Source organism: Artemia sp. Qi Xiang Cuo, chromosome 1 (genome assembly GCF_049724085.1).
Source record: "Artemia sp. Qi Xiang Cuo chromosome 1, ASM4972408v1, whole genome shotgun sequence".
NCBI lineage: Eukaryota > Metazoa > Arthropoda > Branchiopoda > Anostraca > Artemiidae > Artemia > Artemia sp. Qi Xiang Cuo.
Window position 1 is genome coordinate 33,813,067 of NC_142794.1, and position 13,628 is coordinate 33,826,694.

A 13,628-nucleotide genomic window follows, 5' to 3' on the forward strand; every position below is an offset into this window, starting at 1 on the left:
CTAAATTTGGTTATGACGTAATTTACAAATTAACTTACGTAACTAACTTCTATATTCGTAAAATTTTCTTTTGGCAAAGAATACAAAGTTGCAGATTTTTGCAGATATTTGCTTGAAACCTATGTATTAGGGTTTTCTGATACGCTGAATCTGACGGTGTGATTTTCATTAAAATTCTTTCACTTGTAAGGGATGTTTCCCCCCTCTTTAAAAAATCGGGTAAATTTTCTCAGGCTCGTAGCCTTTGGTGAGTAATACTAAACTTAATAAAATTTATATATTTAGAATCAGCATTATAAACACATTCTTTTGATACATTTATTGACATCAAAATTCGGTTTTTAAAAGTTTTGATTACTATTGAGCCATATCGCTTGTTTGTTTTATTGTTTTTTTTTATAACGTATATGTTATTACGTATATGAGGGGGTTCTCATCTTAGTCAATACCACGCTCTTTACGTTAAAATTAAAAAAAAAATTAATTCACAACCCACTGAATCACAAAGGCCGTTTAATTAGAATAGATAGCTCTTTTGAAAGCACTAAAAAAAACTGTAGCGTAAAGAGCGAGGTATTGACTTGCGGGAGAACCCCCTCATATACGTTATAATTTATGTTCCTTTTAAGTTCTAATGTTGCTTCTTACTTTGAGTTGAAAAAACTTGTTTTTATTTATTTAATTTCTGATCGTTTTTTAAATAATGCTTGGAAATCCGGCACCCCTTCATAGAAATGTCCCTTACCCCAAAGAAACATCCTCCACGGAAAGATTCTCCAGAAAAACCCCATCCTCTAGCCCCCCCCCTCCAGAAGAAAATCCTTCCTGAAAATGTCTGTATACTTCCCAATAACCAATAAATAATGCTTGCAATTCCGGAGCCCCCTTCATTGCAATTTCCCTTCCCCCATGAAAACTTTCTTCATGGACAGATCCTCAAACATAACCCCCGACCCACCCCCCCCCCCCACTACCAGAAAAAAACCCTCCTGAAAACTTCTGTATACTTCCCAATAACCAATACTATATGTTAACATTGGGTAAAGTTCATAACTTTTAGCCCTCCCCCTGGGGACTTCGGGGTATTAAGTCATCCTAAAAGACATATTTATCATATTTTCGACCATGTTGAACAAAATGGCTATCTCAAAATTTTGATCGGGTGACTTTGGGAAAACAATGAGCGTGGGAGGGGGCCTAGTTGCCCTCCATTTTTTTGGGTCACATAAAAAGGGCACTAGAACTTTTAATTTCCATTCCAATGAGCCCTCCCACGATATTCTAGGACCACTGGGTCGATACGATCACCCCGGGGAAAAAAAATAATAATAATAAAAAAAAAATAAACAAGCATCCGTGATCTTTCATCTGGCAAAAAATACAAAATTCCACATTTTTGCAGATAGATGCTTAAAACTTCTACAGTAGAGTTCTCTGATATGCTGAATATGATGTTGTGATTTTCATTAAGGTTATATACCTTTTAGTGGGTGTTTTCCCCTTTTTTTGAAAATCAGCCAAATTTTCTCAGGCGCGTACCTTTTGATGGGTAGCACTAAACTTGATGAAAGTTATATATTTGAAATCAACATTGAAATCTGATTCTTTTGATGTATCTATTGGTATTAAAAACCCGTTTTCTAGAGTTTCGGTTACCATTGAGCCGGGTCGAGAAAACGAAAAAGAAGAGGAAACGCAGAAAGGAGGACCAAATACCGCTGGATAAAAGAAAGGAAAGAAGAAGAATTTAAAATACGCATTAGAAAATGATTTTGTATTTTTTCAATATCATAGTCAATTTTTGATAAAAAAAAGACGAAAGAAACTAACGAAGAAACCGGTTTGTTCTCGAGTTTTACACAGCGTAAGCTTGAGTTAGTTGCCCATAATACATAAGTACCAAAATTCCTTCCTCCTACAGAAAAAAAACATTAAAACTCAAATAAAATTCGCAAATTGGCGCCTTATTTTCCACGGGGTGGGTCGGTATTTACTGGTGGAGTATTTTCCACGGGGGGGGGGGTATTTTCTGGGAGGGATTTTGCGGGTGTATTTTCAGGGAGGAAATTATGGGGCTATTTTCCACGGGGGGGGGGGGTATTTTCTGCGGGGGCTATTTTCCGGGGGGGGGGGTATTTTCCGCGGAGGGGTATTTTCTGGGGGTAATCACCGGTAAACGCCGGCCATCATATATATATATGGTGTCCAGCGTCACCCCCCGGCGATTAGCTCCCCCCTCCGGATAATAACCCCGGAAAATACCCCCCCCCCCGAGGAAATGCCCTGCCACAGAAAATACGTCCCCCAGAAAATACCCCCCGTGGAAAATAAGGCTTTCCAAATTTGATAATTTATTTGAGTCTTATTTTTTTTAATTTCCGTAAGGGGGAGGAGTTTTGTTACTTTTGCATTATGGGTCACTCACTCAAGTTTACGCTGTGTAAAACTCGAGAACGAACCGGTTTCTTCGTTAGTTTTTTTTTTCAGCTTAGCGCGAGACAAGACAAAGACAAGTGACAGAATATATGGGAAATATATAATTTGGGCTATATATTTGCACATAAGGGGGGCGGTAAAGTATTTGGACAGTTTGAAGTCGGAAAACAATTCTTTCTAGGTATATGGCCACTAAAAAATTACAGAACTCTCATTCAACTTTCAGAAAAATATAGAATTAGTTATAGGGAAGGGGGAAGATAGAAATTGATACATAACCCCTCTTGATTTTCGGGGATGTTTCTGGTCTACCCCTTTATTATGAAAGTAAAGAGTAACATCAAACGCTAAAACGAACATAACTTATTCCGTAAAGAATGGAGCTGCTCTATCCACAATCCCCCCTTGCGGTCATAAAAACTTTGGAGGATCCTCATTTGATCGGAAATTGAGAGTTCTAGTGGCTTCTTTTAAGTCAAACCCGATTAGAGAGCAAAACAAGCTCCTGTCCAAGAACCTTTTTTGATATCTGGGCCTTTTGTAACCCTTTGGACAATTGATCAAGATTTTGAGTTTCCCATTTTGTTCAGAATAGCTAAAATATCAAGAAATTTACATCCAAGAATGACATAACCCCTAGAGCTGCTGGAATAAGGATCTTAAATTATGCGAACTGTCAATCTTTTAACAGATATACTTCATAGCGTAAAAAAGGGGGGGTATGTTTGATTTTGGGAGCCCAGTGGCGTGAAACTTTCAGGGATTATTTTATCAGGTAAAAAATATTATCTGCATTTTCTATGGGAAGGGCCCCGAAATGACCCACAAAAAGCTTTTTTCCTGGTCAATTTGAACCTTACAGCCATAAGTTCTTTGGCCAAGGGGATTAATGTACAAAAAATTATTCAAAAGGTTAATCCTTTTGAAATTGGTTCCTCTTCTAAATGAGGGGACTCAAAAAAGCGCCAAAATTTTCCGATTAGCCTAAAACCGGTTAAATTTTGGACAAATGGGACCCCAATTCAGAAGGAAAATAAAAAATACATTGCGTCCGCTCAAAAATGCAGCCCAGAAAAGGACGAAAATAGTACCAAAACTTTTCGTCATCCACTTCAAATGGAAGGGGCTATTTTATAAACTTGGGAGGAGGTCATTCAATTGACAATCGACAGGTTCTTCCATTCTTTTTAGAGACCGAAAGTTAGTGGAGGGAAATCAGGTTCCCTCTCGGTTCCTTTTGTGTTATTTCGCCCTTTTCTTATCCCCATGATAAGAAACTTTGTTTCTTATCAAAGTTTGAGAAACTTTTTTCGTTCAAAAACTTTGAAATTTCTTAATAAATTTGCGTTCGGGGTTGGTATCACCCTAACATACGTAATGTTAGGATTTAACTTATCCTGCCATGATAACTCAACCTTCCAAACACGAGAAATGAATTAAAATATAATAAAAATGTAAAACAAACTAACGACCTTGAACACCATAAAATTTCGAGTATTGGTAGAATATTCGAAAATTTTCTTCTTTTCTTCATTATCTTACTTGTCATACTTTATCTGTGACCGCTCAATTTCGCATGTGGGGGGAATTTTCTACGGCGGAGGGACTTATCAAGGGGCATTTTCCAGGAAGAATTTTCCGAGGGGGATTTTCAGCAGAGGTATTTTTTTTTTGGGGGGGGGGGGGTTCTGTGTGGTATTTTTCTGGGGAAGGGGGGGAATAAGCATAGCACCGTTAAAAGCGCCCTTGCTAGGTGACGTATTAAGACCGTTTAGTAGCTTAAAATCATCTTACGGGCCTCAGCGTCCGCTGACTGTCTCAAAGAAATGGCCTATTAGCGAATTTTCTCAGTGCCATAGGGTACTTCCCAAAACTTCCAAATTACCTTTCCAATAATTACCATTTTTTTCTTCACTTAGCTGTGACTCCCTTTTAGTTTTTTCTTTACTTCGAAGTACGATCTAGGACACAGAGTGCATAACGTACAAATTCTCTCTGGACTTAAGTCATAACTTGAGACTCCTTCCTATCCAAGGTTCCATGATTTCTTCACAAATAATTTCTTCCTTCCCAGCATTCAAATTCACGTAACCGACAATCCAGTAAATATTGCGCAAAAATAATTCTGCTATGTTATGTCTCAGTTCCACAAGAGCCCCGTCCTGAAATTGGTCCTCTTTTGTGGAAATTTATACCTAATGGGAAGGAATAATTTAACGACAAACTTTCCCGCAACGACAAACTCACTCTGGGAGTGCTAATTTGTGTACGTATGTTTTGTGAGCGATTAACTAATATTAATTAATATAAATTGTAATTAACTAACTTTTATTTAATTTGAATTCATTAACTATTTTTAGTTAGAGAATCTTAATTTTAATTGATTAAATCAATAATTAATTAGTAACAATATAAATGAATTAACTAATATTATTACTAATTACCTTGTCATCGAAAATGAGCCCCATTGGACAAGTAACTAACGAAGCATCACCATTCTGGCAGTAGACATATTGGTCACAAAAGCCCAAATGCCTGAACATTCCATTTTCCCGTGGACAGCGGTCAGTACTTTTTGGCTCTTGAAGTTTTGGCCTGTCGGTGCAGTTTACGCTGAATGGTAGACTACAGTGGCGTGAAGCAGTATCGAATACATAGCCGTCATCGCACAAATGCGTAGAACGAACCATATTCTCACAAACGTAATATTTGTCACATTGCAATGGGTCCGGTTCATTATAAGGAAATTTGCTTTTCTCACATTCTGGAATTGTTGCTGAAATGGAAAGGGTATTTATTTTTATGAGTATTGGCGATTAAGTATGGTTCAAATGTCTATGGTGAGTGGATTTTAGAAAATTTGAGGGTTCATAACTGATTGAGGGTTCAAAGACTGGCCATGCCGCTGGATGTTAGGAAGCTTACGTGGGATATTTACGTTACACAATTCAGTTTAAACTAGCCAGGGACAAGAGTCCAGGAGGGGGAGGGAATAGATTGTTTAAACTTTTTTTATTAAAAAATACAAATAAATATTCTGTTCAAAATATTGTGGCGGGGCAATTTTAACTTTTTTAATGAAAATATAAAAAAGGTATTTTTAAAACCTAGGGAAGGGGATGGTCAAAAACATCTAGGAGGGCAATGTCCCCTCCCCCAATTGATGCCCCCTGGAACAGGCCTTTTTATTGACTGACCATAAATTATCTTAAGTTAAATCGATAAAGCCAGTCGCAAGTGACAGCGTGTAAACTATTCCTATCAGCAGATGCGGGTCATCGGCTAGCGAGCCCCATAACAAAATAATTTTTCGTTATTCTTTATACATTACAAAATACACTGAAGAGGTTTATGAAAAAAGAAAAAAAAGAACACTGACAAAAATTACATACAACTATAAAAACTTAAATTTTTAACTACTCGTCAGCATGTATCAGATGTTATGAGACGCCGAAATCAGAGGGAAATTGACAATGCTATTGTAGCGGTGGACAAACCTAGATGGCAGGTCGTCCTTTCTTGACAAGCCCCGAAAACGCTGTGCCCCTGAGATAGCATTCCTAATCTCTTCAGAGATAGTGTTTGTTTCCAGTGGTGCACCTAGCATCGGTGCCCCCCGGGGCGGAATCTAAAAGTGCCTCCCTTTTTTGAGTCTAATGAGTAACAACCCCCCTTCCATGCCTTAAAACCGACTATTTTAGAAAATGTAAGGATAACGTTAACACTATTCAACAGTATAGTTTTTTTTGTGAACATAATACTGACAATAGAGTGGATCATACACAAATATTAAACATTAAAATTATTAAGTTACGTCCATGATGCTCTGGGCCATTTTCTGCCAGTTTTCATGTCCTCAAGATTCGACTGTCCTTCGCTCCATTCAACCTTCAACTCTAGAGTTGTATTGGGATTAGAAAATGGTTTAAATTTCTCAGTGGAGATCTTCTTTGCAATAAAGCTTGGTAGGGAGAGTTTGATTATTCCAGGGTAGCACAATCAACTTTGGTATCATCAATTTCTATTTCTGCATCCGGACAATTTTCTGCCGGAAAGCTTCTAACGGTTGGTTCAATATCTTCACAGATCGGAGCTCGATCTTCCTAATATACTTTAGAAATGACCCTACACTCTTTTTTCCCTTTTCTCTCCGTGTCATCCCTTGGAAAGTGCCACCCGGGGCTATCCGCACCCACTGGTTATACCACTGTTTGTTGCTGAAAATGTATGTTGGTCAATCAATGGTCATTACAAGTGAAAGGATTAACAACAAGCCTGCTCCCTGGGCATTTCGAGATATAATCGCTTTATTTCGCCATTCGGGCTTCTAGCCCTCGAAACCAGAGCCCACCACAATTTCGGAATGCTGTAACTTCTACAAGATTATAGGATTCTCTTTTCAGTACTGGAAGGTGTCTTGAGATCGAGTCTGCTTTTTCTAGTACTAAATCATTCCTTCTTCGGAATGAGTTCTCTTTTTCTAATAGTAATATCCGAAAGTTAAGTACTATGTCACCATTTTCATGTGTTTGAGAGTGTTTGTAGGAATTCTAGTTTATTTTATCTAGTTTATTTAGATATATAAATGTAGTTTATTTAACTAGTTCTGGCTTCTAATAGTTTAGTTAGTTTAGCGAAAACTGTAAAAAATGAACAGACTATCGAAATCTAAAATGAATGAGAAATAAAAATAAAAAATTACTAAGGTTCTCAAAGTAAAGAGGAATATTAGAACTTGCGATGAACACATATAAGAAGTAAAACTTGAAATGAATATAAATTAGCGTGAATAAATAATTAGAACCAACGAATGAACATAAAATTGCAAGTCAAACTAATAAAAACAAACATTATCACAAAACAAATCTTGGTTGCCCCCCTTTTCAAAATTCCCCGACGAATTGACTTCCGTTTGTTCTTTGCTAAAAACTAAACTCACTGCTGTAAATATTTCTAAGTAAATTTTTTTAAGTTTTATTTACCGATCAATTTCAATACGTTCGCAAGTAGTGCGTTTAGGCAAAAAAAATGAAAATTAGTATCCTTTTAAAATAGTAAAATTGAATTGGTTGCTGCAATTCTGTCTATGTCTGTTTTCTTTTTTCGGAAACATTTCCAGGAGAAATCAGTCATCACCTGTCATTGGGTCCAAAAATATCTGTAACTTTGGGCTATTATGAGCTAAAATATCGCTAAATATGCTACCCAATTGATGGTTGATGAAAATGCAAAAATTCATAATTACTCAAGCAAACCGCTTACAATTAATTCATAGGTAGATGAAACAATAGAACAGGTCTATTCAGTCATTTCAGGCACGTGCGCAAGGAAGAAGACCTTGAGGTTTTCCCCCATACCCAAAATTTTGGTCTCCCTCATATTTCGGATAAAATTCACCTGTTTCTGGGGTTCTGATGAATCATCCCAAATATCATTTCCCAAAAACTTTCTAGGGTAAGTCTCTGATTCCTAATTCCTAGTACAAGAGGTAGTTTCAAGATTTAGAGTTAAGTTTTAAGATGACAAGATGCGCTGACGAGTAAAAGTAAGGTGTTCTCATTTAAAACAGGTTATTATATCACTATTTTGAATTACGATCCAAGCTATTCTTGGACTAAACCTAACTCAGATTTTAATATTAATTAAATTACATGGCTAAAAATGGAACTCCTTGCCTGATCAGTATCAGATACCTTGACGTTATTCTCCTTAGTTTCTTATATTTTTCCCTGTTTTTGCACTTTTTAAAATACCCCCCCCCCTAAAAATAAATCTGCAGAAGCTCCTGTGCCTTTTATATTTGAAGCAACGGCCAAAAATTTGTCTTTAGCAACCAACACTTTATACTCCTACACATGGATAATGGTCAAGGCCCTACAGAATGTGAGGATGTTTTCCTAGGGATTTAATGACTCGACTAGAAGACTAAGAGATTCAGCGTGAAGGTGGTGACACAAATGCTTCGAATAGTTTATTTTTCTATAAAAGCATTAAAAAGTATTGGTGGAGAATATTATTTTAAGGTAAATTTACCGATTAAATATACTAAGATTTGGATGCAGGTGCGAGCTAATTGTCAACCACTTATATCAAATTAGAGGGATGTTTGTTTTCCAAATAGACTGCGAACTTGCCGACAATGCAGTATTTTGGGGTATGAACTGGGACGTTTTCTTTTTAGGCGCAATGATTTGGCGAATCTAATGGGATATTTGTTTAATATAGGAAATGGTGGGCTGCTACAAGGAATCCTTAAATCAATCTCTCCTAGATATATTGTGGCAATTAACAATTTCGTTTTAAAAGCTTTAAATGCTCGAAAATCGAAAGTTTTTATTTATTAGTATCAGCTTATTTATTATGTTCCTTTGTATCAGGTTTTACATGGGTTTAGCAGCTTTGAAATACACATGCACATATACATATGCTAGCCCTAGGGTGTCTAAAAAACTTTCTTTGGAATGTTTTGTTCCTATCTGTTTTCCCATTCCTGTTGTTCCAAAACATAAGATAAGAAATTTGAGTACATTAAGTTTAGGGAGAACTTTAAGGCACTAAAATTCCAGAAATTTCACAAGAAAATCCATTTTTTTTTCTTGGCCTTAAATGGTTTCTACAAGTGACAATATTTCACTTTTGACTTTAATAATCAGTTAAGCATATCACTAAAAAAATAAATAAAAAAAAATCCCAGGATTTTTTTTTTCGAGGAATACCCCTTTATAAAAATATTTCCTAATACAAATTGTCTAAATCACTAAATAAAGTTAATAAAAATTCTTTATTCAGAATCAGCCGAAAAACGAGATCTTTTCGATCGACTGAAGTGTAAAACAAACGGAAAAAATACTATTATTGATTTTCCATTACTTTCATTTGGGACCAAAAAAAAAAAAAAAAAAAAAAAAAAAATTAGAGGTCAAGTCAGAATGATTTATTGCTTTCGCAGTCTTTGATAATCAATATCGTGAATTAAATAGCGCTGTTTTTTTGCAATCCTAGTCCTAGGGCATTTTAGTTAAAGGCACTAGCCTAGTAAAAAGCGGCACGCATGAATTGTTAACCCACTTAGTTCTGCAAGGTACTGGCACTACTTTGATCCTCTTCCTGGTGTCACCTACTGAGTTGGCAGCAGGGGGTAAAATATTTCCGTACTTGGGACTATCAAGAAGAAATTGCCTGAAGAGTATTATCAGCAGAGAGCGGCGGTCCCTAAGAGTTTTAATCTTTAAGAACTCAAGAGCAGACTTTGAGCAACGTTTGTCACTCAGAAAAAAAGCATTGTGGGATATCCTAACCAGCTTTGCCAGCGCGGTACAATTGTACCATTTTCGGTACAATTTAGAGATCCTAATACAACTCTGTTCGTTTTTGAATTTTTTGGTACAATACATAATTTACTGCATATTTTGCTTTTAGTTGCTCCTTTCTGACTCGGATATCTAATCAACCTTTAGTTCGCTGAAAATTTTCTTTCCGTGTCAGCAAACTTTGAGCCTGCTATTCAGACAATATAAATTAATGTCTTGTGGTAAAATTTTAGTCGGAAAAACGGTTCAGTTTATTTCAAAGCTTTGGCAACGCTAATCCTAACTCACTTGATGCGCAACAGGTTAAAACCGGAATTTTTTTTTATTAACAAATATAAAGAAAACTCCTTGAATTGGATACATTGAATTCGAATGTCTCAATTTTTTTTTATAAATATTAATTAAAAAAAAAACTCTTCCACAAAATAAGTTTTTCAAAGAAAAGTAAGGTACTCCATTAAACAAAAAATGGGCAAAAATAAAATCAAATAATCTACCAAGCGTGAAACACATCGATAAATAAATTAAACCCAAAACGGACAGAAATTACAATAAAAAACCGAGCCAAACTCAAAACGAGCAGAAATTAACATAAGTTGAACTCAAAACCCCTATGCCTTCCCTAGGCCAGAACATAATTTGCAGTTTACTGAAAAAAATACAAATGAATGTGCATTGTCAATTTAATATACATATACTGATATTTAGTATTCAAAGTGTTAATATTATTTGATTTATTAAAGTTATGAAAATAGGGGCGCGCTGCCCCCTAACTTTGTTGGTATTCGGTAAAATTTTCACCGAAGGCGAAAATTTCGGCAGAAATTTTCCAAAATGGGCAGAACTTTAGCAAGATTATTGATTTCTGAAGAAAATTCGGCATAAATCAGGTAGAAATTCGGAAAAATTTACGAAGATCGCCCCCCCCAATAAAATGACCCTCGGGACACCCCTGCTGCTGAGATAGCCACATCAATCTTTACTATAAAAATGTCAAGCCTTCCAATCACTTTCGACTATTGAAAAGGGCACTAGGCCTTTTGATTTCCAATCGAATGAGCCCTTTTTGAGTTTCTATGACAGTGCTTTCTATAAACACCTTATATGCCCCCAGGGCATAAATTACAACCCTTACCCCAAGGGCTGTTAGGGTGGTTGTCATCCTCTAAGACCTGATTTCCAGAACTTTCAACCACGTTGAACAAAATGGCTATCTCACAATTTTGATTGGATGTGTCTGGGAAAATGGTGGGCGTGAGATGGGCGTTAGTCGCTCTCCAATCACTTTCAACAATAAAAAATGCACTAGCCCTTTCAATTTCCAATCAAATGATCCCTTTTGAACTTTCTACGACAACGCTTTCAATAAAAACCTTATATGCCCCCTGGGCATAACTTACAACCCTTGCCCTGAGGGCTGGCGGGGAGAGTTGTTATCCTCAAAGACCTAATTTCAAGGACTATCTACTACATTTAACAAAATGGGTATCTGAAAATGTTGATTGAATGTGTTTGGAGGAATGGTGGGCATGAGAGGGGGCTTAGTTACCCTCCAATCACTTTCAACTATTAAGAAGAGCTCTAGCCCTCTCAATTTCCAACTGAATGAGCCCCTTTTGAAGTTTTTACGACAACTCTATCTATAAAAACCTTATTTGCCCCTAGGCCATAACTTATAACCTTTGCCCTGGCGGCTCTGGGGTGTTTGTCATACTTAAATACATAATTTCCAGATCTTTCAACTACATTGAACAAAATGGCTATCTCCAAACTTTGATTGACTGTTTTTGGGGAAATGGTGGGCGTGACAGGGGGGTTAGTTGCCCTTCAATCACTTTCGACTATTAAAAAGGGCACTAGAGTAGAATAGGGGGTACCAGCGCAGACGGGACTCCTTATATGGGCATAGAATACTGACGGGACTCCATATATGGGCATAGAGTCATTAGGGAGAACACGATGTTAATGGGGTCAATGACCTCTTAGAAGGGCCCTATTGACTCCCAACGGGGCACCATATATGGGCATAGAGTCATTAGGGAGACCACGTGGTTAATGGTGTCAATGACCTCTTTTTCCAATGTGTCAACAACAACAACATCGACCTTGACATTCGCTGACAGCATGCACTTACAACAACAACAACATCGACCTTGGAACACCTGTGCTGTCGACCTCAATTCACCTATCGTGAATCAATAATTCCCCTTAGAAACAACAAATTAATTCCCCTTTCTCGACAGATCAATCAACCAATGACATAATCTGTCAGACTTTAAAAATTTTCGCATAGAAACGATTCTCCAGGAATAGATCCAAGTCATTAATGTCTTTGCCTCGGAAACAACTCTTTTGGTCGAACTCCAAAGGATATTAATAGCCAAAGGCCATGGAAACAATTCGCCAAGAAACATCTTAGCGATGAATTGTTTTAGCGCGGAGATCAGGTTTCTTAATAATTTGAAATGCATTAGCGCAGAGATGCCAAAAACAAAAGGAACACGCTGAATTACGTTTAGGGATTATTTGGGCGAAACTGTTTTAGACAGGTTATGGAACTATTTCGGCGAAACAGTTAGAGACATTTTAAAAGATGATTTTTGAAGAGATTTTAGAAGAGAATTTAATGGTGAAACTCTGTGGTCGTTATAATACACAAGTTTCATTTGAACAGTGTTGTGAGGTCCTCTAACCCAACCCCAAAGGGTTCCAATCCTCCTACCCCAACCCCGAAGGAAGCCCCCGGTCCTCAAAGGCCCCTCAAGCTCCCAAAGGGCCACCGGCGCCCCCAAAGGACCACCCAGACCCCCAAAGGCCATCCCCGGGCCCCCCAAAGGCCCATCGAGCTCCCAAAGGACCAACGGGGTCCCAAAGGCCCTCCACCGGTCCCCAAATGTCCCCCAGGCCCCCAACTGCCCCCCCCCCCCGGACCCCCAAAGGCCCTCCCTGTGCCCCAAAGGCCCTCCCCGGCCCCCAAAGGTCCCCCGGACCGGAGAAGTACTAACGGGATGCGCCGTAGGCCAGAAAAGTGCCACAAGATGGGCCGCAGGGATGCGCCACGGGTCAGGAAAGTGCCGAAGGGGATGTGCCGCAGGGAGGCACTACAGGACAGTACTACAGGATGTGCCGCATGGGTGCGCCGCACAAAAAAGTAAACTAAGAAGTAAAAATTTCGAAATGTTATCCACCAAACGCCCTCCTCAGACCCCCAAAGGCCCTCCCCCGGTCCTCAAAGGCCCCTCAAGCTCCCAAACGGCCACCGGCGCCCCAAACGCCCTCCCTGGGCCCCAAAGGCCCTCCCCTGGTCCTCATACATGCACACAAAAACTTACACACACACAAAAACTTACACACACACACAAAAACTTACACACACACACGAAAACTTACACACACACACACGAAAACTTACACACACACTCCAAAACTAACACACACACACACAAAAAATTACACACACACACACACACACACAAAAACTTACACATGCACACGAAAACTTACATGCACATGAAAACTTACATGCACACAAAAACTTACATGCACACAAAAACTTACACGCACACACACACACAACACTCAAACACACACACACACACACGAACACACAAAAACACACCAAAACAAAAAAACACAAAAACAAACATACACACACACAAAAACTTACACACACCCACAAAAACTTACACACACACACACACAAAAACTTACACACACACACACACACAAACACACAAAACTTACACACAAACACACAAAAACTTACACACACATGCAAAAACTTACATACACAAAAAATTACACACACACACACACACACAAAACTTACATACACACACACTAAAAATTACACACACACGCAAAAACTTACACACACAGAAA

At 38.1% G+C, this 13,628-nt stretch overlaps 1 protein-coding gene across 1 annotated transcript in view; it reads right to left on the minus strand.

Annotated features, from left to right (window-relative positions):
• Positions 1-13,628, minus strand: part of LOC148956222 (uncharacterized) — a 49,156-nt gene that overhangs the window by 14,533 nt on the left and 20,995 nt on the right. The window contains exon 2 of the mRNA XM_089099500.1: positions 4,881-5,212. Within this exon, the coding sequence (XP_088955626.1) occupies positions 4,881-5,212 (332 nt within the window). The remainder of the gene's footprint in view (positions 1-4,880; positions 5,213-13,628) is intronic.